This window comes from Zootoca vivipara, chromosome 6 (genome assembly GCF_963506605.1).
Source record: "Zootoca vivipara chromosome 6, rZooViv1.1, whole genome shotgun sequence".
In the NCBI taxonomy this organism is placed as follows: Eukaryota; Metazoa; Chordata; class Lepidosauria; order Squamata; family Lacertidae; genus Zootoca; species Zootoca vivipara.
In genome coordinates, this window is record NC_083281.1 from 29,217,117 (window position 1) to 29,241,838 (window position 24,722).

The following is a 24,722-nucleotide window of genomic DNA, read 5'->3' on the forward strand; positions in this document are numbered from 1 at the left end:
ACGGGGGGGGGGGCAGGGGAGCCACGCTGCGTTGCCAGCGACCTTTCCCGTACCTCGCTCTCTCCCATCCTGGCCTTGGGAGAGAGGACAAGGGTCTACCCGCGGGGCAGGCACCACTTTGCCGCACTCCTGGCTGCATACCGTAAGGTCGTGAATATAAGCCACACTTTAACTTTTCACATTCGGAATTTGGGGGAAAAGTGAGGCTTATATTCAGGCAAATACGGTAAATGAAATCCTTCAGTAGCCAATGCTGATTGTGCCTTATGCTCATGATTCAAGTCGTTCTGAGATTGATCAGTTTCCTGTTGAGCTATATAATGCCCTGTCGTTAGACCCATGTTCCTATTGTTGATTAATCCGCAGATAACGCCCTTGTAAGCCATGCGATTAAGGCTCTCGTTACACTGTATTTGCTAATGATTTTGAAATATGTTTACTTGTGTATCAGTGTATCTCCTTAATGCAGTTATATCTGTGTGTACTTTTATTTTATTTTTTGGTCCATGCATTATGTATACATGGGGTGTCGCTGTGGTTGTTTTTCATTTCCACTGTCAGCAGGTGTTTTAAGTTTGAGAAACGAGATATATATATTTATATCTCCTACCTGTGACAGTATTGGGGCAATGGAAGGAACTGCCTAGCAGAGTCACAGGATATTTATAGTGCAGGTGTAAAAGAGCACGGAAAGGCAGCAGATGGATGGAATAAGTGCTTCCTGCCTCGCTGCATTCTAAATTTAAGGGGCCAAAAGTGTAAGAAAGGTTTAAAATTTCATTTCTCACTGACATGGTTCCTATTAGCACTGTAAATACTGCCTACATAATTTATTTTTAACAGATGGGATGTGCAACGAAGTGCTGCAGTCTGGAATGCTTCATGCCCTCTTCCAGGAAACTCCATTCCACACACAAACACACACCCATAGTTTTGTGTGAACACCCAACAAACGGCCGGTCGTTATTCTGTGCCCATTGGTGGGTTTTTTAAAAAACATGTTCTTCTTCTTCAATTGAACTTATAACCTCAAGGCCCATTGATTTCAGTGAAACCTAGGCACACTATGGGCTGGTTAAGACAACCCCCCCTTCCACACATTAGTCACATGACGGGAGATCACGTGATTAAAGGGCCTTGGGACTGCACTGCCACCACGGCTGAAGCAGGGCTTCCCTTGGCTCTAACCACTGCCCTGCCTGAAGCAAGAAAGCCTATGCACATGAAAGTCTATAGGTACAGGGTCCCCCACCTCAGAAATCCAAATGCAACCACATTTCGAATACAATTCTGGTCGCCTCGCCTCAAAAAGGATATATTTAGAGTTGGAAAAGGTTCAGGAAAGAGCAACCAGAATTATCAAGGGGATGGAGCAACTCTTCTGGGCTGCATCAACAGAAGTATAGTGTCCAGATCAAGAGAAGTAAGAGTACCACTCTATTCCGCCTTGGTCAGACCACACCTGGAAAACTGTGTCCAATTTTGGGCACCACAATTTAAGAAAGATGTTGACAAGCTGCAATGTGTGCAGAGGATGCAACCAAGATGATCACGAGTCTGGAAACCGAGCCTTATGAGGAATGGTTGAAGGAGCTGGGTATGTTTAGCCTGGAGAAGAGGAGACTAGGACAAGATATGATAGCCATCTTCAAATATATTAAGGGCTGTCATATGGAGGAGGGAGCAAGCTTCTTTTCTCCTGCTCTGGAGGGTAGGACTCGAACCAACGACTTCAGGTTGCAAGAAAGGAGATTCTGACTAAACATTCGGAATAATCTTTCTGAAGGTAAGAGCTGTTTGGCAGAGGGACAGACTCCCACGAGAGGTGGTGGACTCTCCTTCCTTGGAGGTTTTTAAGCAGAGGTTGGTTGGCCATCTGCCATGGATGCTTTAGCTGAGATTCCTGCATTGCAGGGGGTTGGACTAGATTACCATTGAGTCTAAGATTCTATGCTCCTATGCATTCTGGTGATTTTTTTTTTCATTTAGAGGAAAGGCAAGCAAGAAGTGACATGATAGAATTTTATAAAATTATGCATGCCATGGAGAAAGTGGGCAGAGAAGAATTTACTTTGCTCCCTCCTAACACAAGAACTCAAGCACCAATTAGTTATCTAAATATTGACAAGAATCTCTCCACCAGATTAGGTGCTACACTGACACCCCATCCCCAATGAACTGCACACAGAGAATATAAAGCAACTGACTGGATAGGAAGGGCCTGGGATATTTTGGTGCCTGAGATAAAAAATCTAAGTAGAACTCCTTCCCCACCTCCTCCACAGAGCGCAATCACTGTAAAATGAAGAAAACAACTCATTTCAATTCATCAAAGAAATGTGAAATTTATGACAACTGTGAAATAGTAAGAATTATCTCTCTCTCTCTCTCTCTCTTATGGATTATGCTGTTCCCCAAGGACCGTGCCCCAACAGGGCAGAAATGTGAAGAGTACAACTCTATAAATGTCTATGCAGAAGAAAATCCCACAAGAATTCACTGAAGCTCAGTCCCAGATGAATTGGTATAAAACTGTAGCCACAGTCTCTCTCACTTGGCCATCGATGATGCCATCCAGGGTTTGTGCTTAGCTAGGCTTCTTCAAACTCGGCCCTCCAGATGTTTTGAGACTACAATTCCCCTCATCCCTGACCACTGGTCCTGCTACTGGTCCCACTGGTCATGGGAGTTGTAGGCCAAAAACATGCGGAGGGCCGAGTTTGAGGAAGCCTGTGCTTGGCTAAGGGATGGGGACAAGTCAGTACAGCACCTGATCCAATGAAGAGATATGGGTTGCTGGTATTTAAATACATATTTGGTGTTTATTAGAATCTGAGTGACTGCTATTTGGGGTGAGGTAAGGTGGGTAGTGGCAGGGAAGGGGGTCTTTTTCAGACATGGCAACCCATTTACAGGATTCTGTAGCCAAACAGGTTTGATTACACTCACTTTGTTGTCTTTTGAGAACCGGGCAAACCCAAGAGGTCTCCTTTCCACTGGATCTTTTTGAGCAAGAAAGGAACAACAGGGCTCCCTTCTGAGCAGCGGGAGCAACTCCCTATGTTTCTTTCATCTCCCATATCCCACGGAAATGAGAAAAGCCCCTGTCTCTCCCCAATGCCAAATAATGCAGGGAAGGAAAGTGAGGACGAGCACAAATTGACAGCTGGCTCATAAGCCAAGTCAACATTTGTGGAGCCCTGCCCAAGGTCATGTATTTTATATTTTACTATTTAACCGCTTTTACTGTTTAAAAGAACTCTGCAAGCAGCCTTCTATGAAGCTGTAAAAGGCAAATATATTATACAAATAAACACATACATAAAATATGCCAATGTTATTATTGTATTATTACATATCGAGGGGGTGGGGAGGCCAAGACTGAGGCAGATTCTGACTTTCCTAGCAAGTATAGCCCACGCCCTCAAAAAAGTTTCATCTTCCTCTTGATTTTTTTTTAAAAAAGTTATTTCCCCACCTGTCTTGATTTAGGAATGCAAAAGTTTTAAACTAAACGTTCGGAGCACACTTACCGGTAACACTGTGCAGCTCCAAGGGGAAGCAGTCGCAGGATCACTAATGCAGCTCCTCTGGCCAAGCATCTCGGATGCAGTTAAGCTACTTTTGGTCCTTCTAGAGTCTAATTCCGGAGCATTCCAAGAGTTTATACCAGCGCTGGCCCTTCTGGAATTCTGCTCAATTGCATATATGCGCGCACTAGTCCCTTCTGGTTTGTGGGGGTCCGTAGATGACCTATATGGATTTCGAGGGGCTGCATTTTCAACCGCCTTTGTCGCAGAGTCCTCCGAAGATTGCAAGCCCCGTCGCGTCCGCCACGCGCTTCTCACTGTGACATGTTTGGTGTCAAATGAGTTGGCCTCTGAAGCACCGTGGCTCTTCCAGTTGATTGTCTCCACGGGCGGTTCGCTGTTCTTCTCGCCGAATTCAGAAGGTTTTATCGTGATGCTGCTTTTCGAGACGACCGTTTCCACCCTGCCCCCGTTCTTCTCAGCCTCGGGTGACTTCTGGGTTATATTGCTCTTGCTAATCGGTATCTCATAAGGTGTGCTGGCCGCGTTTGTCCCCAGTGAAAGCTCGTTCGGAAGCACTCGAATGTTGCTGGCAGGTATGTGCTGCTGCTCTTTTGCGGCATCGCTCGCGCTGGTCCTTTGAGTCACAGGCTCAGATGGGTAAATGGTGATGCTGCTTGTCATTTTGTGTGACACCGTCTTAAAGACAGGCTGCTGCTTTTCACAGGTGGCTTCTGGCCCTGTACCACCCATGATTTCCTTCACGTCCTTTTCCACAATCGCAGGCTTGATGACGGCTTTAGACCTCAGTGCTTCTCTGGGACTGAACTGCCTTCTCGATTTCGACCCTGTAAGGGCTGAAGACACCCTGGAGGACCTGCTGAGCTCTTCCTCGCCGCTAGCATTTTTATCGTTTTCAAAAGGAGACGTTCGAATACCCCTCTTGGAGCTTGCGAACTCTCTAGATGCAGGTGGTTCCCTTTTCAACCCTACGTCAGCAGTAGCAGAAGCGGTTGCCATTTTACTTGTCTCTTCATTGGTGCTGAATTTTTCATGGCTGTTGGTGTTGATAGCTCTGGCCCTTGCAGAAGTGGGTTTTAGGCCCCCATTGTTAGAGTTTGCGGCAAAGGCAGCGGTCTGATCCATTTCTTCCTTCCGAGGATCTGAGGGACTCTGCAAGAGATCTTCCTGACTTCTTGAAATGAGCCAAGACTTTGCTAAAGGTGAGGGCTTTACCCTTTCGTGCAGAGGTTCTCTTTCCTGGGAGTTTATTGCCTTCGGAGAGCTCTCTTCCAAGTGCTGCCTGCGAGATGAGACCAAAGCGGTTTCCATCTTTGAGCTGGTAGGTTCGGCAGCTAACGTCTCCGTAGAGAGATAATGCCTATAGGACAAAGCAGCTCCATTGGAGGCCCCCCGGTTAGTTTTCGAGATGCGAGTCTCTGTCGAAAGAGCAGGTTGTTCTGCAACGTGCGTCTTAATTCCCTTTTCAGAAGGCGATATGGAGGTTTCTGTTTTGCTGGGCTTCTCTTCAAGTTCATCAGACTTACAGTGATGAGTGTCGTTTGGTGATTGAGAGGTTTTTTCCGCTTTGCTCCTCAACGCACTCTCGTTCTTGGGTTTCGAAGAGGCTTTCCAAGACTTGTGCTCTTGTGCTGCAGGTGGGTAACGACTAAGCACAGATGGCTGCTCTCTAGATTTTTTTACTTCAGCCGGTGGGTTTCCACTGTCTTTCTGCGAGGAAAAGTGCATGCCCAGCGTGGATTTGTCCTCTGCCCGTTTAGCATCAGTTGCTAAGGTGTCCAATAACGCTGATGTGCTCGATGCTTTGGCTGCTCTCCTGCTATTCAGGTTAGGGCTTGTGACCCTCTTGCCGCCTTGGCTCTCGCTATTAAATGAGAATTCTCGGTTGCGTATTCTCTCCCGCCTGTGCTGAGGAGAAAGTTCCCGGGACTTATGCTTAGAAATGGCTGACTCGGCTGTGACAGCTCTGTGTTTGGGTCTGTCGTGCTTCACTCGGCTAGGTAAGTTAATTTCCTCTGTTTCTGCCTCACCATTCTCCAGCTCTTTCTGCTTCTTCATCTGCGTTTTTATTTCTTCAAGTTGGCCTATGAGGAGCTTATTTTTGTTTTGCTCGCTCAAGTAGCTGTCATGCAGGTCATTATTCTTTGCTCTCAGGGTTTTGAGCTCCTCTTCTAAAGACTCAAAGTGTTTGATTTGAGTCTTTAGCTTCTCAATTTCTTGGTTGAGGTCCTTCACTTTGTTGTCTTCTTGATTCTTATTCTTCTGATTTTCTGATTTGTTCCGAGTTTCATTTTCCACAAGTTTTAGGTACTCCAAACTCCCTTTTCTCCTCGTTTCCTTCGAGGACAGCGCCGAAGTTGTCAAGTCAACTTCAATCCTCAGGTCATTTCTGTCAAGAATACTATTGGATGATCTTTCCAGCAGGTTAGATGTGTTTCGCGTTTGATCTGCCCGGTTCAGTTTATTATTTTGCTCAAGCTTTTGTGTCAGCTCTTGTATTATTTTCTCATTCTGCTTCTCCTTCTCGGTGAAGTGTTTCTTTTCGTTAACAAACGTGAGAGCTAGCGACTTGAGCTTTTCCAGTTCACTCACTAAGCTTTGCTCAGTTTTATCCAGCCTGTCTTCAGATTGCTCAAGTTCTTTTACTTTTGCCCTAAGAACTTCCAGTTCCGTCGAGATTTTCGTCGTCAAGTTTTTCTCCTCGTTGAGGCTGAGGCAGAGCTGAGTACAGTCATTCTTACTTCTGCCAAAAGCTTCCTCCAGCTTCTCCAGCTCCGCCATTCGTTTCTGAAGCCGCTCAATTTCCGATTTCAGCTCCCGCGTGAGACTTTCCTCCTCCTCCAGTTTCTCCTTCATCAGCTGGCAAAGCTCTTCCGCTTTCCTGATCTCCTCATCCTTCCCTTCAATTTTCAAAACTCTTTTGCGCAAAACTTCCACATCGGCCAGCATGCTCGAGTTGCTGCCTTCTGCCTGGATAACTTTGTCCTGCAAGTCCAGCAACTCATCCTCAGCTTTCTGTAGGTTTTTTGTCGCTTCCTCTAATTCATCCAGACGGCGGCCGAGACTCTGGAGCTTGAAACGTAAGTGACGATTTGACGTCTCTTTATAAGCTGAATAGTCCGCCATGTTTGTTCCACCCCCCTGCTTTCAGTTGTTTTTTTCCAGATGGGAGCGAGAAAATGGATTTTTTATAACTCTTTATTCTTCTAGTTGTTTCATTAAGTTCCTTGGGAAGATGACCAGCACCTGGAAAGAGAAAGCAGATGATAAGTATAATGGAAAGGATATTTCTAACTGCTTTTCTTTTCCAAGAGCTGTGATTCAAATTGATTTGATTGGTAGAGGAAGGGCTATTGCACAGTGGCAGAACACATGCTTTGCATGCCAAAGGTCCCAGGACCAGTCCCAACCAGTTCGAGGTAGGACTGGGAAAGACTAATGTACATCCCCCACTCCCCCAAAACTGCTGCCACTCAGTGTGTAGACAATGCCAAGCTAAATAACAGCTAAATAACAGTTTTCTGTCACACATGCAGAACAGGTCCTGGCCAGCCTGGATAACTCAGTTGGTTAGAGCGCGGTGCTGATAATGCCAAGGTCACAGGTTTGATCCCCGTAAGCTGCATATACCTGCATTGCAGGGAGTTGGACAAGCTCCTCAGGGTCCCTTCTAAATCTGCAATTCTATGATTCAAGGTTTTGTTATATTGCCACCAAGGGTGCTGGACAAGGGTGATGCAGAAGCAGCCAGCCCTTGTGAGTTTATCCTCCCAGGAGTCCAGGTGGAAAGAGAAGACTGTCATGAAATGACTCACATCTCGCAGGCAGAAGGTCATTTAGCAGCAACTCGGCCACCTGCGGCCTCTGCGAAAGCAGGCCATGCTCTTTTCCTGAAGTTACCAGTTTGAGCAGAAGGCATAGGCAGTGTTCCATGTCCATAATTTCTAGATAATGCAGCCCCTCGCCTCCCCAACTCAGCCTTGAAGGAGGGGTGGGCTGCGCATTTGCAAAGGTATGCAACATTCTCAGCTCTGATCACAATGAGTCCCATTATGCCAAGGGGAAGGAGGAAGACAACAGCGAAAGCCCCCACAAAAGTGACAAAGGGCGGCGGGGAGAAGGGAATGCCCAATTTTATGATGACACAACATATACGAGCAAGCAAAAAACATACTCCTGTATCCTTCTTTTATTTGGCAGCGACCTTCCTTTCCAACGGTATCCTGGTGCCATCTGTTTGCAAGGGCAGAAGTCTCTGTCCCAATTCCCACCTCAGGTGTGAGTCACAAGGTTATAATGCTGTTCTCCAGTTTTGCAAAAGGGAGCTGCTGTTCTCCCCTCAAAAGGGTTGGGAATTTCCTCTTCCCTGCCCGTCACTCAGTACCTGGGGGCTGAGGAAGGTGCAGAAAAGGGGCCTGGAGGAAAGGAGAAAGGGGTTGGAGCAATTCGCCTATTGGGAAAGGTTGCTTTTTACAGTGGTGCCTCACAAGACCAAAGTAATTCATTCCGCGAGTCGCTTTGTCTTGCGAGTTTTTTGTTGCACGAGGAATTCGTCTTGCGAGGTACCACTGTAGTTTTAGGAACATGGGGAATGTGCTAGAGGTGCATATTGTTTTATGTGAAATGGAGAAAATGGGGCAGGCTTCTCACGTAATCCTAGATCCCAGGAAAACCCAAGTTGCATATTGGGAGATTCAGGGCAGACAGGTGGATATCACACAGCTCATAGTTAAACTATGGGATTCGGTGCCGAAAGGTGTGATGGTCACCAGTACATATGGCTTTAAAAGGGAAAACAGACAAATTCAGGGAGCATAAGTCTACCAATGGTTACCATTCGTGATGGCTGTGTACTACCACTTCATGTCTGATCTTAACCCATGGAGAACCACTGCCAGTCATTATAGAAATAACAGTGGTCTTAATAGTCCAACTTGGCAGAAGACAATTCCCTATGTCCGTATGTCAGAAGGTGTGCAGCAGTGTTCTGTGACAGCTGAAGCTTCCAACTCATCTTCATGGGTTGCCCCATATGAAACCAACTGCAGTAATCAAGGCTCAAAGTTTCAGAAGCATGGATTGGTATGTAGCAAGGTCTCGCCTCACCATAAAATGGCCTCCTAATCAGCCCAAGATGAGGGGAAAAAACACCCCCTGGCAACAGCACTGGTCTGCTTCTCTAAAAAGTATTAGGCTCTTAACGTGAAAACCGAGGATCACAAAAAACCTATTGGTCGCCCTCCAAACTAAGGCTATTTCTCAACCACCCCCACCTCCAGCTTGTCTAGGTTCAATTTTAACTAACATTATTATTATTATTATTATTATTATTATTATTATTATTATTATTTCACCCTCAGCCATTTGAACATGACATTCTGACCCTGGTTCAGGACAAATATAAAGCTTGTTCACACATTACACTGAACCCAGGTACAAGCTGTCTCTGTACCTGTTCAAGTCGTTGTGTGAAAGAGTGCAGCTTGTTCATTTGTGTAGTTCAACTATTTGTGTACAGTGGTACCTCATGTTATGTACCATCCTCCTTACGAAAGCTTTGGGTTACACTCTCCACTAACCGGGAAGTAGATGTTGCGAACTTTGCCCTGGGATGCGAGCGGAAGTCGCGCTCTGGCGGCATGGCAGCAGTGGGAGGCGCCATTAGTGAAAGCGCGCCTCATGTTATGAGCGGTTTCCGGTTATGAACGGACCTCCGGAACGAATTCCATTCGTAACCAGAGGTACCACTGTATACAGATTGCGTACTCACTGTCAGCTGTAAACAACCCTGTAACTTGATGCTGAATGTTCTGTTATTTTTAATTATTTCATTTATGGGTCACTTTACACATAAACAGTCCCAAAGCAACTCAAAATATATTTCGAGTGAGGTCTCATCAATGTAGCAATATATATTGATCACCCTCCTATCAATTCCTATCAATTTACATTGACAGATGAAATCACTTGGATCGTTCAGTTGAATTGCTAAAGCAAATCATTTGGAACGGTAAAGGTAAAGGGACCCCTGACCATTAGGTCCAGTCGTGACCGACTCTGGGGTTGCGGCGCTCATCTCACGTTATTGGCCGAGGGAGCCGACGTACAACTTTCAGGTCATGTGGCCAACATGACAAAGCCGTTTCTGGCGAACCAGAGCAGCACACGGAAACGCCATCTACCTTCCAACCTATTTATCTAATGGCACTGGCATGCTTTCGAATTGCTAGGTTGGCAGGAGCTGGGACTGAGGAACGGGAGCTCACCCCGTCGCGGGGATTCAAACCACCGACCTTCTGATCAGCAAGCCTAGGCTCTGTGGTTTAACCCACAGCGCCACCCGCGTCCCAATCATTTGGAAGGCATTCCCCAAATGTAGCAGGCAATGCAACAGAAGATCATGGTCTACAGTACCAAAAGCTACAGGCAGATCCAGCAAGACCAGAAAGGAGGAATTTCCCTTAACAAGTTCATAGAATCATGAAACTGTAGAGTTGGAAGGGACCCCGAGGATCATCTAGTCCAACCCCCTGCAATGCAGGAAACTCAGCTAAAGCACCCATGACAGATGGGCCACCCAACCCCTGCTTAAAAACCTCCAAGGAAGGAGAGTCCACTGCCTCTCATGGAAGTCTGTTCCACTGCTGAACAGCTCTTACTGTCAGAAAGTTTTTCCGAATGTTTAGTCGGAATCTCCTTTCTTGGAACTTGAAGCCATTGGTTCAATACGAAGCTCAATACAAAGATCACACACTGGGTCAACTAACGTCTTCTCCATCTCACAGAGGGTGCAGAAACCAGACGGGAAAGGATGACTTTCAAATGTGACCTAGAAGGACCCAGCACTTAACAGACACCATGGGAAATGTAACTGCAAGGACCTTTACACTCCTAATGTGCTTCTTGACTGAAGGCTCATTCTCACAGCTATCCCAGAGGGATCTACCAGGACTATGGTAGTCCTCTGCAGCAAATCCCCATTCATTCCTACATAATAAAAGGGGCCACGGCTTGCCTTGTGGTCTGATTAGCCCTGCTGCGATAGCCTTGCAACATTTTGCCTTCAGTTGCCAAAGAGCCAAGTCATGCTATCCCAATGAGCAATCTTGTGGCGCAAATGGCTATTTGATGTTACTCACAGGGTTCCTTGTCTGCAAGCAGTATGACTACTGAAAGTTATTGAGAGCAATGACAGTGTTTATCTTAAGAAACATGGATAATGATGGCTGGCACCTGTGATTTTGGTAGGAGCCTGCCACAAGTCCATTGCTGCCTGGGCTGTTGTTTCCTTGGGACTTTTGGTCTCTTCAAGTGGCAGACAGGGAAAATTCACAGACAATGAAGGGAAGAAGAACAGAGGGAGAGGGGGCAGGTGATGGACTTGTGACATGCCCTCACTGACATCACCGCCTCCTGGCTGTCGGTATTTTGCAGGAGGAATTCAAGTGCACACTGGTACTTTAGGTTTGTGCATTTAAAGTGGATTGAAGCACAACAAATACACTTTAAATAAAAATAAAAATAAAGTGTGGTTTGGAAAGTGACAAGGAAATGCATTCAACTAATGATTAACAGCATGGTGTATAAACACCCCACAAGCAAATCAGGATGAATGAAAGATCGCAGAGTTGGAATAGACCCCAAGGGTCATCTAGTCCAACCCCCTGCAAAGCAGGAATCTCAGCACGAGGTCCTGTTCCAATTTGAAACCATAACAGAACCTGCTTAAATTTGCAAATGTGCTAGCAGTTTTTGAATGCTTATTGTTATATAAGTGCCCTGTAAACAAATCAGAGCAAATGCTCAATAAAGACCAGACATAATCTAACCACCATGTAAACCTTGTGCAAGCAAATCAGGATGAATACTAAATAAACAGGTTGTCTTGAGAAGCTCTCTAAAAATAACCACCATCTGCGGCTTAGTCATGCTGGCCACATGACCCGGAAGCTGTACACCGGCTCCCTCGGCCAGTAAAGCGAGATAAGCGTCACAACCCCAGAGTCAGGGGTACCTTTACCTTTACCTAGGTTTTACTCAAAGTAGTTCCATTGAAATTAGCCTTAGTCATTGTTCATTAATTACAGTAAAGGTAAAGGTACCCCTGACCATTAGGTCCAGGAAATCAGTGGCGGCGGCAGAACCATCTTCCATTAGCCACACACCCAATTTCACTTGGAATATCCAGGGAATAAGCATATATATAGGCTTTGCCACCACATTTTTTGTTTGTAGCTCCTTTCACCCACACAGCATTCTACCAATATTGATCTGCACATTCTGCACGATTGTGCAATATGCATCCCTGCAAATTTCGGTTTAATTACTCTTCTGGCTCCTTTTGATTTGATCAGGCAAACCTTTCAAAGTTACCTATGCACTCTTAAAGGACAGAAAAGAAGACAATAATGCTGAGGATGTTGAATTCTTCACTAGCATGGTGTGGTCCCAGAACTGTGGAATACACACAGAGCCCCAATTACTATAGAAAACTGTAGTGTTAAAAACGGTAGAACAGAGGTAGAGAAATGGGTCTGGGCTGCTCCCCTGTCAATCGCCTGGCAACATAATAATGTCAGGTGAGTGTGCAGCTTGAAATCAAACCGTCGGCAAAACACCAACCATCAGCTAACTGATGGTGTGTCCAAAGCCCTTTTGCACAGCAGGTCTTCTCAAATGTTGACAATCAGCTGATTGTCAGTGCATGAGAAGCCTTACATTGCTTCTCAAGTTCTGACTGTCAGCATGCGCCTAAAGAGTCTTGCAGGCACCGCCAATCAGCTGATTGGTGGGGCCTACAAAGTTCCTCTTGTCCAAGCCCCTTGTTACCTGCCCCACACCTACCCCAACACTAGGTGACTTGGTCATAGGACCACAGGTTCCCCATCTCAATTCTACGTAAAATACCTATTTGCTGTTACAGGTAGGTAGCCATGTTGGTCTGGCGTAGTCACTTCTGAAGAAGTGTGCATGCACACGAAAGCTCATACCAATGACAAACTTAGTTGGTCTCTAAGGTGCTACTGGAAGGAATTTTTTTATTTTGTTTCGACCTATTTGCCATTTCTCTGTCCAGCAGCTGGTCTCTAAAGTAGCTGATGATAGCTCAGTTGGTTAGAGCATGGTGCTGATAATGCTAAGGTTGAGTGTCCGATCTCCATATGGGACAGCTGCATATTCTGGCATTGGACTAGATCAGACATCTGGGTTGGACTAGATCAGGCATAGGTAACCTTGGCTCTCCAGATGTTTTGGAACTACAACTCCCATGATCCCTAGCTAACAGGACCAGTGGTCAGCGATCATGGGAGTTGTAGTTCCAAAACATCTGGAGAGCCAAGGTTGCCTATGCCTGGACTAGATGATCCTCAGGGTCCCTTCCAACTCTACAATTCTATGAGTCTAAGACACAATAAACTTAGCATGATTTAAATTAAATATAAGGCAGCAGTGATTGATGAAGGCAGGGGGTGGGAATGGTAAAAAAATGTCTTTCTCCCCAGGCTTTAGATGTTACTGCTGCTGCTCTTTTTAAAGATTCCATGAATTCTAGGGGGAAACAGACCCTGGACTTGGAAGTGTTCTATTTAACAACCCAGGCCATGTACCACCTGATCTTGTCATCCATGGAAGGTGGGGCTTCCCCCTCACGAGTCTATGGCTCCTCCCTTAAGTTAAAGGGCAGCTAGCAGAGACACCCCCAGCCCAATATTCCTTTCTCTCTTATCCTGAGAACACCAGGAAAAATTAGCCACTTAGGTGCACCTCCTGCAAACATAGGCTTAATTGCAGCAGTTTACAGATGCTCCACGAAATGCTAAGTTTTCCTGCTGATCTGATGCCCTTCTAAGGGGTAGGGGGGAATAATCATGCACACAAGTTTTTTTCAGCTATATGCACGCAGCTGCAGCCAACATGGTTGGCTGCAGGAATAATTTTGGTTAGGCATGTCAAGGTAAACAGGACGTTTAAAAAGAGAAGGTACTTTCCCGTCAATGGAAATAGCCAAGAGATATGCATCCAATCAAACGAAATTGACTGGGATGTTTCACAATGTCATATCCTCTTAGCACATTCCTCCCATTGCTAAATATATTTCTTGTAAAGACAGACAGACAGACAGACAGACAGACAGACAGACAGACACACACACACACACACACACACACACAGAGAGACACGGACTAGGAACTTGTTTACAAAACCAGCTTCCCTGCGATAACCTCTTCAATCTTCATTAGAAGGCAAAAGAACGCAATAGAAAGCAGTGGGATAAACTGTGGAGGGAAGGTATGAAATTTACAGCTTGTACAAATATAAAAGAGAACATGATGAAGATAATATATAGATGGCATCTCACACCAGAAAAGCTAGCAAAAATTTATAAGACTAATTCGAAAGAATGTTGGAAATGCAAAGAGAAATTGGGAAATTATTTTCATTGCTGGTGGCAGTGTGATAAAATTTATGAATTTTGGAATAATGTGTATGAAAAGCTAAAAAAGATGCTGAGGTTTACATTTGAGAAAAAACCAGAAATACTTTTATTAAGCATGGTGCCAGACAATTTCCCTAATGATAGGGAAAATATATTTTTATATGCATGTGCAGCAGCACGCCTCCTTATAGCAAAGAACTGGAAAGGAGAGAGAGTACCAACAATTAGCGAATGGCAAGAAAAATTAGTGGAAATCATGAATTTGGCAAAGTTGACAGCAGCAATTAGAAATATTTCGATACAAAAAAGCAAGGCAGAATGGAAATATGTTGAGGACTATTTTAAAAAAGAAAATATAAATACAAATTTGGTGATATGCTTCGATTAAAATACATATAGAATGAGCAACAAACGGATAATAAATAGAGGAAAGATCAATTTAGCAGATGATATGTGGATAGAGATAAGTATATACGGATATATTGGTGGGGGTAAAGAAGATAGAGCAGGATAAGGAAGAACTGATAAAGGGAAGTGATGTTCATACAATAGGAAGTGTTTTTTATCTGTACTACATTTTAGGGTTTCTGTATGTGTTTTTTCCCCCTGTGTATGTATGTGTACATATTTTTTTTTAGGTCCTTTCTTTTTCCTTTTTTTTCTTTTTTCATTTTTTTTTAATTTGGAGTTGTCTTTGTACAATTCAATGTATGAGTTATGATTTATGATTTATGATTTTGATTTATGTTTCTGCTTTGTAATTATAAAATATGAAATAAAGGCTTTTTTATATTTAAAAAAAAAAGAAGGCAAAAGAGTTCAAAGGACTTTAAGGGCTATTTAGTCCAACCTGTGTCGAAAGCATAGCAACTGTCTTGTCTCACGCCCCATAAAATCGCCCATGCAGTGCAGGCTAGAGTATATCTAAAACGAGCAGAGAGCAAGCACACCAGCAAAGAGAGGTTAACGGCTCCATACACTTTAAAACCAAGTGAGCCAAACTAGTTTCCAAAGCAGTGAACTGCCTTGTGCTGACTCACTGGTCCATCTAGCTCAGTACTGTCTACACCAGGCACCCCCAAACTCGGCCCTCCAGCTGTTTTGGGACTGCAACTCCCATCATCCCAGACCACTGGTCCTGTTAGCTAGGGATCATGGGAGTTGTAGCCCAAAACATCTGGAGGGCCACAGTTTGGGGATGCCTGTTCTAATGCAAGGCAGACTCTCTACCACTGAACTACAATATAACCAAGGAGAAGGGGCTTTACCAAGGCCAAAACAATCTGAGCGGCCAAAAACTGTGAGCGCGCACAGTGCTCAGAATGGCTGGCAATGGTTGAAGAAGAGTGAGGGAGATAACCCAAGATGACCTCTAAACACAGAGCCAGCTCCTCTTTGTGTGCCAAGTGCAAGCTTTGGGAGCTCGTAGCAGCAGAAGCAACAGAGCAGGTTGCCACTGACTTAAAAAGATGAGCCCAAGAGGCTTTAGAAAGGTGCCGGGACAAAAAGAGCACCTGCTGGATCAGATTCAGGGCTCATCTAGCCGAGCCATACATTTGTCCAACACGGCCAACCACAAGTAGGGCACAGAGACAAGAGACCTCCCATTTATGGTTGATTTAGAAGCCACTTTATCTTTTTCAAAAACTCTCCAAAGCTGCCCCCCTTGCCCCCTAGTATTCAGATGTTGACAGCAATTCAACATGAAAGTTCTATTAAGCGATCTAACAGCTGTTGACAGACCAATTCTACTCCACGAATCGTACTAATCCCTTAGTAAAGCCATCAAATGAATCAGGGTCCATCTTCACATCTTGGGGAACTTCAGCATGCAATAAATTATTCCATCACCAGTCCAGCCTGCAACCTGAGACAGCCCTGACTTAGCCTAGAAGCCGAGCCAGGCGCAGGCCAGTGTACTATGGTCTGGCCTTGAAGGATGTTGTTCTGTGCTTTTTGTGTTTGCACAGCGACTGGGTCGAAGCAGCGTTCCCACTTCATGGCAGTGTGTGCTTTATGGCAGAGCTGGGATCTGAGGTCAGGTCTCCTCACTCCTAGTCCACCCCTGAAACAGGTGGGGGGTGGGGAACCTGCCTCAGCTCAAGGGCCACATGCCAATGCTTAAAGTTGAACACAGCAGCAAATGTGCATTTTACTCTTGCATTGTAGGCCTGTTTCTACACACGTTCACACAGCCCTCTCTATCCACCATTGAGGCAAGCAAGATCAGAGTTCAAGGACATATTCCAGCCAGGCAAAAACACTCAATGAGGGTGTGAAGCAGGGCTTGTGAAGGACCTGGCCTGAGGAGAATGGGTGTGGTCTGAGGAAGTTTCCTGGGGGCCAGATAGAGAAGCTTGTGGGCCACATTTGGCCCCTAGGCCTGAGGCTCCCTACTTCTGGTCTAATTCAACTTCAGTTTTTGCTCTGCGTGATCCCAGCTGCACAGAAGAAACACTTACAGCGGGATCCTAGGCTTGCTGACTGAAAAATAGGTTATACTGCATTTACTGGGGCTCATTCCCAAGTAAGCATGCATAGGATTGCAGCCTTTCGACAGAAACAAGGGCTGTTAGCAAGAAGCGGTGTCAGGGTTTTTTGTCTTCAGAGAAAGCAGGGCATTAGACAAAAAGCATTTGTCTCGGTGATGGATCGTAAGTAGTTAATGCACCAGCTTTGAAAGATGAGGAAGGAAGACGCTGGCAATTTAAGGTTTCTCAAACCTGAACTTTGATTTGTTCACGTATTATCATCACTTTGGATTGGACTCCAGTGGCAACCTTCATTCATTGGCTGCAGCCTAAAGGCCTATTGTCACCTTACATTTCCCCTAAACCCAAAATATACTTTCAGAAAAGGGAAATGCCCCGGCTTGTAAACTGTAGTGATCTCACAACATTAAGCACGAGTCTTTCCTGTCCTCCTGGCCCAATTTGCATGTTCAGCCCCTCTGCAGGCTGTTTGAGAGGGCCTTTTGGCCCCTTATCTTTCTCCCCTCTAAAGTTTGTTGTGCTTCCGCAAAGCTTGGAGTTCCCCCCACAGCATGCTAATGCCTACTTTCTTGTGCAAGATAGTGCTATTTTGGCTACATAAGGATCCACACTTGGGGAAAGAAGTCACTATTATGAATGTCTAATAATCCACCTTTCTGCAATGAAATGCATCCAATGCAGTTGACAACAACAACCACTAAGTCAATTCAAAGATTTTAAAAGCCAGCACATGCATTTTACTCATTTGGCCTCTTTTATGTCTACTTCAACTGCTGCTATTTATATGTGACTGACTGCATTTTTTGTTCTTTTAATATTTGCACCAGCTGCTTCAATTGTGTTTTGCTGCAGAAAGAGTGGGTAGAAATCCTGGCCCCAGACGAACTTCTCAAAACAAGCCGATCCAAGGTCTGAGTGCCGTAACTGCAAAGGCCAGCTCTCTCGTTTGCAAAAGCCACTCTTTAGCTGTCCATTGAATCAAGGCTGCAGCTCCCATCACCTGCATCAAAGCACCCTGTATATTCATCATCATCATCTTCAATATATATCCTACCCTTCCTCCCAAATGAGCCAAGGGAGGGAAACAGATCCACAATTTGGGGGGGGACACATTCTAAAGCAGTTATAATATCTAAATGCAGTTTATGTGTTCGAAGTTGACCAAGAGCCTGCTGCAAGTCTTGAAATTCTTTTAGGACAGGGATGGGGAACCTGTGGTCCTCAGGACGTGGTTGGCCTATATTTACCATCACCCTGTGATCACTGGCTGGGGCTGATGGGAACTGAAATCCAGCAACATCTGGAGAGCCACTGGTTCCACATTCCTGTCTTAGGGGCTTCTCACATGCAGCTGTTGACGAGCAACAAGATTGCAGGCCTCTCTCTTCTCTTCTTAGCCCAACTTGAACCCTTCTCCTTGTTCCATTCAGCAACCGGTTGCCTCCGGGAGTGAAGGACAGGCCAAGGGGACAGGCAAGTCAAGTTATGATTTGCACGTCAGGAAGCCCTGTCGTCGAGTTAATCAGAAATGACACGATACCCCACCCATTTCAGCCAGATACTGAGTCACAGCTAGGCACCTCGCTAGCTAAATGCCCTCGTGCGATTTCACTGGGACTGCATTTTCGTTAGGCGGGGGACCTAAAATTATGTGCTATGGCAGGGTGAGTAAACTGCTGGATCCTTGACACTTTACTGCTATGCATATGCTCCGGAACTTGGTCGCTTGGCTCCCAGCCTCACACACTCTGCTTATTGTTCTTGTACTTCCTTGTGGCATTCGAATTCCTACTGCGAAAACAATGCCAGGCCCTTGCGACACAGCTTTAGAAGATGCCGAATTCCTGTCTACATGTTGCTCAGGGCTGGAAGGCTGCAGGGGACACAGACCCACAAGGTTCCACAGGGGCAGAAATGCAAATCACCAGCGAAGGCGTTGACAGTGGAACAATGGGGTCTTTCGTTTGCCATCTTGCCCTCCCCAGGCAACAAAATGACATGGGTCAGCCCTGCAAATCCTCACATGAAGTTCACTGCATGGCCCTTTGACCACCTAATCATCTCTCAGTCCAGAGGACTGCTGTGAGAGGGAAAAACAGAATGAGATCACCCACGTCTGCTGCCTTCAGTTCGTGGGAGGAAGGGCAGGGTAAGAACATAACTCCCAAAATCAGGTGGAGAGTGAGAGATGGAAATGGCACTAATAACCCCATGACACCTACTAGTTTAGAAATCCATGGCCTACTTTATCTAGGTCTGACTAATTGGAATGGAAGGCAGTTGTTGAGAGCAGGAGCGTGGGCCTGGCCTGTTGTTCCTGTCTTACCATTCACTCTGTCTAACGTGTCATTGTTGTTGACATTGCTACTGCCCTAGGCCAGAAATGATGAGTCTGTAACCTTCTAGACTGTTGTTGGACTCCAACTTCCCCCAGCCCCAGCTGCCAGCATGGCCAACAGTAAAGGATGATGGGTGCTGCAGAAAACATCTGGAGGGAGACAGAGTCCCGTAGTCTGGTGTAGGTCTGTACCCAGTAACCATCAATTAAATATCCAGGACTAGCAGAACATCATAAGAAGTGCGTTCTTGTCTCCCTCTCTGTGGCCCTTCTCAGCACAAGCTGTAGGACAGGGGTATCCAAACTTTTTTCAAAGAGGGCCAGATTTGATGAAGTGAACATGTGAACATGCGTGAGGGCCAACCGAAGTTGTTGACCTTTTTTTAGGATTGAAGTTGAGCTTTTTGGGAGGGGATGAGCTTTTTTTTTAAGGATTTAACCCCAAGGTTGTTGAGCATACTGGAGTAGCCCAAGTTGAAATCTCGTCTCAGCCACAAATATTCACAAATATACTTGAGAAAGCCACCCATCTCTCAGCCTCATCTGCTTCACAGGTTGTTGCAAGGATAAACTAAGGAAGAACAATGTCTACAGCCCTGAGCATCTGGGATGACTATAAATATAATAAATAACCACAAGTGAGTTGGAAGCCTATCATCACCCATCATCCAGCAGAACTAGTGAAACTGCCTGCAGAGACAGATATTCAGAAGTTTTCTGATGATTTCCAAAGTCATCATGTCTTTGCTAATGGAAGCTGCAAATCACGGAGCATGCAATATTTGCAATCTGTAGAAACAGAGGTTAGTCCAGGGTTGCGTTTTGTTTTGGGTGGGAAGTGGGGTTGTCCTGAAAAGCAATTATTAATTTACCTTATTACTGCAAACGAGAAACATACTTGCCACCAAAGCCAGCTAAAAACGCAGTTTAGATTTTGCTCTTTTATCTTTATGCAATCATGCACCTTGTTTTGTTTTTGTTTTTTAAAAAAATACCAACATTTCTTCTAAGTAGAAAAACTGCTTGTGGAGGGGTTGGATGTGATGACCCCCAGCTGCTCAGAGCCAACTTATTTCTGCAAGCTGATACAACTGGTTTGTTTCTCTTGAGCTCAATCCTCGAGATAATAGAATCACAGCATTAGAGAAAGACTCATTGCCCATCGGATCCAAACTCTCCCACACCTCTCAAAGCAGAAAACCTAGTGCTCAAGCATCCCCAAGATTTGGCTGCCCCAACTCTGCTCGAAGACCTCCCATGAGGAAAAGCCCACAAGGAGTTTTGTCCCTCCATAAAAGTCCTACTACTGCTCAAGTTATCTAGGTACACACCCCAAATTTATTTACACCAATTACGCAGCTCACATTGCTCTGGGCCAAATCAAAGAAGGGGACCTATTTGGCTAAAAATAATATTTGATCAAAGCCATTTAGATTTGTCCTTGGAGCCTACCACCTGCAAAAATCTAATTACATCCATCCTGTTACATTAGTCTTGACCTTTGTGAGCCTGGGGGAAAACGAAAGCTATTAAAAATACAAGGGCAACAACAACAACAAAAAGGCTTATACCTACTAGCCATCAAAATCAGAATTAATTCTGCTCCGTGTTTCCATCTTCAGATCACCCTAGAGCAGGAGTGGGGAAACTTTTCCAGCCCTCATTTCCTCCTGGGCAAACATGCCAATGCTGGGTGGGGCCAGAGGCAGAATTGGGAAGAGCAATGCATGCAAATTTTACCTTTCTACAGGAAACCAGTTTCTACACACCCTCTGTCCTCCCATCCAGACAAGCCTGAAGCATTCAAAGAGACTTTCTGACCAGGCATAAACAACTGGGGTGTGAAGCAGGGCCAGAGAGTGGCATGGCCTGTGAAGGGCCAGGTAATGAAGCCTGGAGGGCCACATTTGCACTCCAGGGTCTGAGGTGCCCCAACTCTGCCTCATAGCTTGTGCTGCATTGTCAAAGATACTCATGACCAAAACTAAACATGTGCCATTTCACATCTTGGCCAAGAACAAATCTCCAGGAAGGCAAGACCGTGATTTTTTAAAAAGGGGCAAGAGGGAGAGAAAATGAATTATTGCCCCTGTTGCACAATAAGCGACAAAAAGAGTCTTTCCCCCAACAAGCATCGGATATAGGCTTCAGGCGACTCGCCAAGGGTCCAGAAAACTAACAACAAAATCCCCCACCCCTAGTAGCAGAAGGCAAGTTCAAGCAAGCTACCTGCAACTAGATAATGCCCCCTGCTGACTCATCAGAAAAGAAGTCCTCTTGTTTTCAGCAGGGACAGGCAGTCTATGGTTTCTGGCTTGAGGCAAAATATGTCTACAAAGCAAATTGCTCTTCCTGAGAGGAACGTTTGGTCTTCAGTGGGATGGAAGAGCTTGGCTTCAGCTTTATTTCATATCTGTCAGATGCCAGCTATTCTCCAGATGAAATGGTTGGTCTCTGGTTTCCTTTTCAGGCCCACCTGATGGCATCAGGGATTCCCCCCTCCCCAAAATCAGAGGAACAGGCGAGACAGTACAGCCCCTTGCCTCAGCCTGGTGAAGACCAATTGCCAGGTACGGTAACTCCTCCCCTCCCAGAACTTGCGTCATCTTCAACCATCTGAGTGACAGGTGAGACACTGAGGCCCTCTGCAGAAGCCTGCCTGGGTCGATCTGCCATTTGTCTCCTCCCTTCCCAGAACTGCCTTCATCAGCAGCCATTCCACAGGTCGTCATGTCACGTCATTATATAGCAGGATAGATGTTTTGGGAACCTACATTTGCTTATTTTGCCTCTTCCCTTCCAAGACCTTTTCCCTTTCATCTGACATGTCCCTTGGATTGCAAAGACATCATTTTATATTGCACAATGCCCTGATTTCTGTGGCAGAAAGACAGCATATTATTTATTTATTTATTTATTTATTCATTCATTCATTCATTCATTCATCCTGCCATCCAATTTACAGATTGTATAATATTTCTAAAAGACTCTGAGTGGCTTACAAAGTAACAAAAACGGAAAATCAAGACTAGAATACAAATAAAATGAAAATACATATCAATAAAAATCCAGAATCAAAATTATTGAAACAAAATACAGAGCAAGCTAAGAATTAAGTCAGAACATCAGTCTAGAAAGTAAAAATAAATAAAGAAACACTATCTGGCAGTCATACATATTCCAATCAGTAGAGCCTTACTACAGTAAATACATTTTAAGCAAGTCTATTAGCAAGATTGGATTCATTTATACACACAACTTAATCCTAACCAGTCACATCCAGTATGTAGACGATGGTCTTGGAAAGATAAAACAGAAGCATTTCTCTCAAATCCACCCATTTTCTTTGAAAAGGGGGGGCAATTTATTTAGTGGGGGGAGAGGGGCAATTCACACTTGGGCACAAGGTCAAGTGATGATGTATATGCGTGAAACAGCCATTCTAGATTAAGCACAGCTTCACTTCGAGCACAATGCTTTTCAACGGGGGTGGTTCACATCCATGGCTGCGAGTCATCAAGTGGATGATACATTAACTGATGTACACTTATGTATGAATCAGTCCGTAATTACCAACAACTCAAGCCGTGGTTATTACGCCAATATACGGGTGGGTGGAAGCCACTCTCCTGTTCCTGGTTTCATGCACAAATGATGCCACCCAAAAGTCAGGTCTGGCTGAAGAAGACAGGAAAGCCAGGCAACCAATAAATCAGGACACTGCCTGTAATCCTAAATGATGGGTTGCCATATTTTTATCATTTGTATGGGCTATTTGCGCATTTCAAGAAAACTTACTTTGGCCAGAATTTGTCCAAAATTTAAGCTTTGCTTTATTCAAAAGATGTTAAGGACACCTCCAACCAGAAACGTCAGGGCAGTCTACAATGGTTAGTGCCAAATACAAAACAGAATAGCAACTAAAATTGAGCAAAGCAGATTAGACTACCAGCCAGAAGCTCACGCTAGGTGCTGCAATGCCTGGGGAAATAAAATACGCCTTTGCCTGGTGCTAGAAAGACATGATTGGAACCAAGTGAGGTAAATCTCCCAACAGAAGGCATTACAGTATATAAAACAGGTGCCATGTCACAGAAGGCCATCTCTGGCCGCAACTCATCTAACTTTAGGAGGAGGCGGGTTCTGGAAGAGAACCTCAGGTGAAAAAGGTAGTGCTTGGGCAGAACTGTGTAGCAATAGAAGGCAACCCCTTAAGACACCCAGGGTCGGCAAGCCACTTAAGTATAGCACCTAGATCAAGGGAAGTAATAGTACCACTGTATTCTGCTCTGGTCAGACCTCACCTGGAGTACTGTGTCCAGTTCTGAGCACCACAGTTCAAGAAGGATACTGACAAGCTGGAACGTGTCCAGAGGAGGGCAACCAAAATGGTCAAAGGCCTGGAAACGATGCCTTATGAGGAACGGCTTAGGGAGCTGGGTATGCTTAGCCTGGAGAAGAAAAGGTGAAGGGGTGATATGATAGCCATGTTCAAATATATAAAAGGATGTCATATAGAGGAGAGAGAAAGGTTGTTTTTTTGCTGCTCCAGAGAAGCGGACACGGAGCAATGGATTCAAACTACAAGAAAGAAGATTCCACCTAAACATTAGGAAGAACTTCCTGACAGTAAGAGCTGTTCGGCAGTAGAATTTGCTGCCAAGGAGTGTGGTGAAGTCTCCTTCTTTGGAGGCCTTTAAGCGGAGGCTTGACAGCCATATGTCAGGAATGCTTTGATGCTATTTCCTGCTTGGCAGGGGGTTGGACTGGATGGCCCTTGTGGTCTCTTCCAACTCTATGATTCTATGATTCTAAACAAGCACCAGCATTAGGAATTACGCTCAGAACAATAAGTAGCCCGTATAGTTGCTTAAGACCTGGTAAGATAAGCTGCTCCCTGTAAATAGCATAGAACCCTGTTTCCCCAAAAATAAGACATACCCATAAAATAAGCCATAGCAGGATTTCTAAGCATTTGCGCAATATAAGCCATACCCTGAAAATAAGACATAGTGATAGGTGCAGTACTGGAGGGCGCCACGGAAGAGGCGAGGTTGGACGCGTAATTAAAAAATAAGACATCCCCTGAAAATAAGCCATAGTGTGTCTTCTTGAGGAAAAATAAATATAAGACAGTGTCTTATTTTCGGGGAAACATGGGTAGTTGCATTTTTTACTAGCAGGTTTCTGGGAAGTCATCAAAGTAGTAGCCTACTACAAAGTAGTAGATGGTAGTAGCCTAGCCTTGAGGTTACCAGGGCATGAAAAAGAGCAGCCAGGTTCTCTTTGTGCTGTCATCCCATGAGCTGCCTGAGTCAGCTAAAAGTCAGACAAAATGTTTGCATGTTCAATGGCGTCTGCGGTTGAGAAGTGTGTGCACACGGGGGGGGGGGGGAGGATTATTTGGCCCATACCAGGGAATACTGTACCTTGAAAGTGAATGAACAGAATACTTTCACAATCCAAAGCAGAATGATGTTTTCCCCTGCCAGGAGGTGGGGGAAAGGCAACAATGAAATTATCACTGGCTTTCCAGCTCTCCTTTCTCCTCTGGTATGTTTTGCTAAGGATTACCACATGTAACAACAAGTTCACAAAGAAAATTCATCAGCTATGCGCACGCACACGCACACACACACCTTCCAGGTTGCTTTGCACACTTCCATGAGAAAGGGGATGGGTTGGCAAGACATCAGCCAGCAGCTGAAAAGTGCTGCAATGGAATCAGGTGACTTGCTTGCATTTCCAGTGTCTGCAATCACCTCTGCTGAGAAAGTCTTTCTCCCTCCCTCCCTCTCTCCCCGTCCCCCTCACCCCGGCAAATCACACATACGCAGGCATCCCTTGGCTTTTGGAAGACGGAGTGAATTAAAAGCTTTTAATACTACTGATGGCTTAAAGGG

At 45.1% G+C, this 24,722-nt stretch overlaps 1 protein-coding gene across 3 annotated transcripts in view; it reads right to left on the minus strand.

Moving 5' to 3' along the window:
- Positions 1-24,722, minus strand: part of LUZP1 (leucine zipper protein 1) — a 57,090-nt gene that overhangs the window by 6,969 nt on the left and 25,399 nt on the right. The window contains exons 1-2 of one of the 3 annotated variants that reach the window (XM_035120693.2): positions 20,395-22,844; positions 3,534-6,797 (exon numbers count right to left, since the gene is read on the minus strand). In XM_035120693.2, coding sequence (XP_034976584.1) covers positions 3,534-6,677 — 3,144 coding nt within the window. In that variant the 5' untranslated portion in view covers positions 6,678-6,797; positions 20,395-22,844. Of the gene's footprint in view, positions 1-3,533; positions 6,798-20,390; positions 22,845-24,722 lie in introns of those variants that run through there. The other 2 variants (XM_035120692.2, XM_035120691.2) reach the window with 2 other exon arrangements.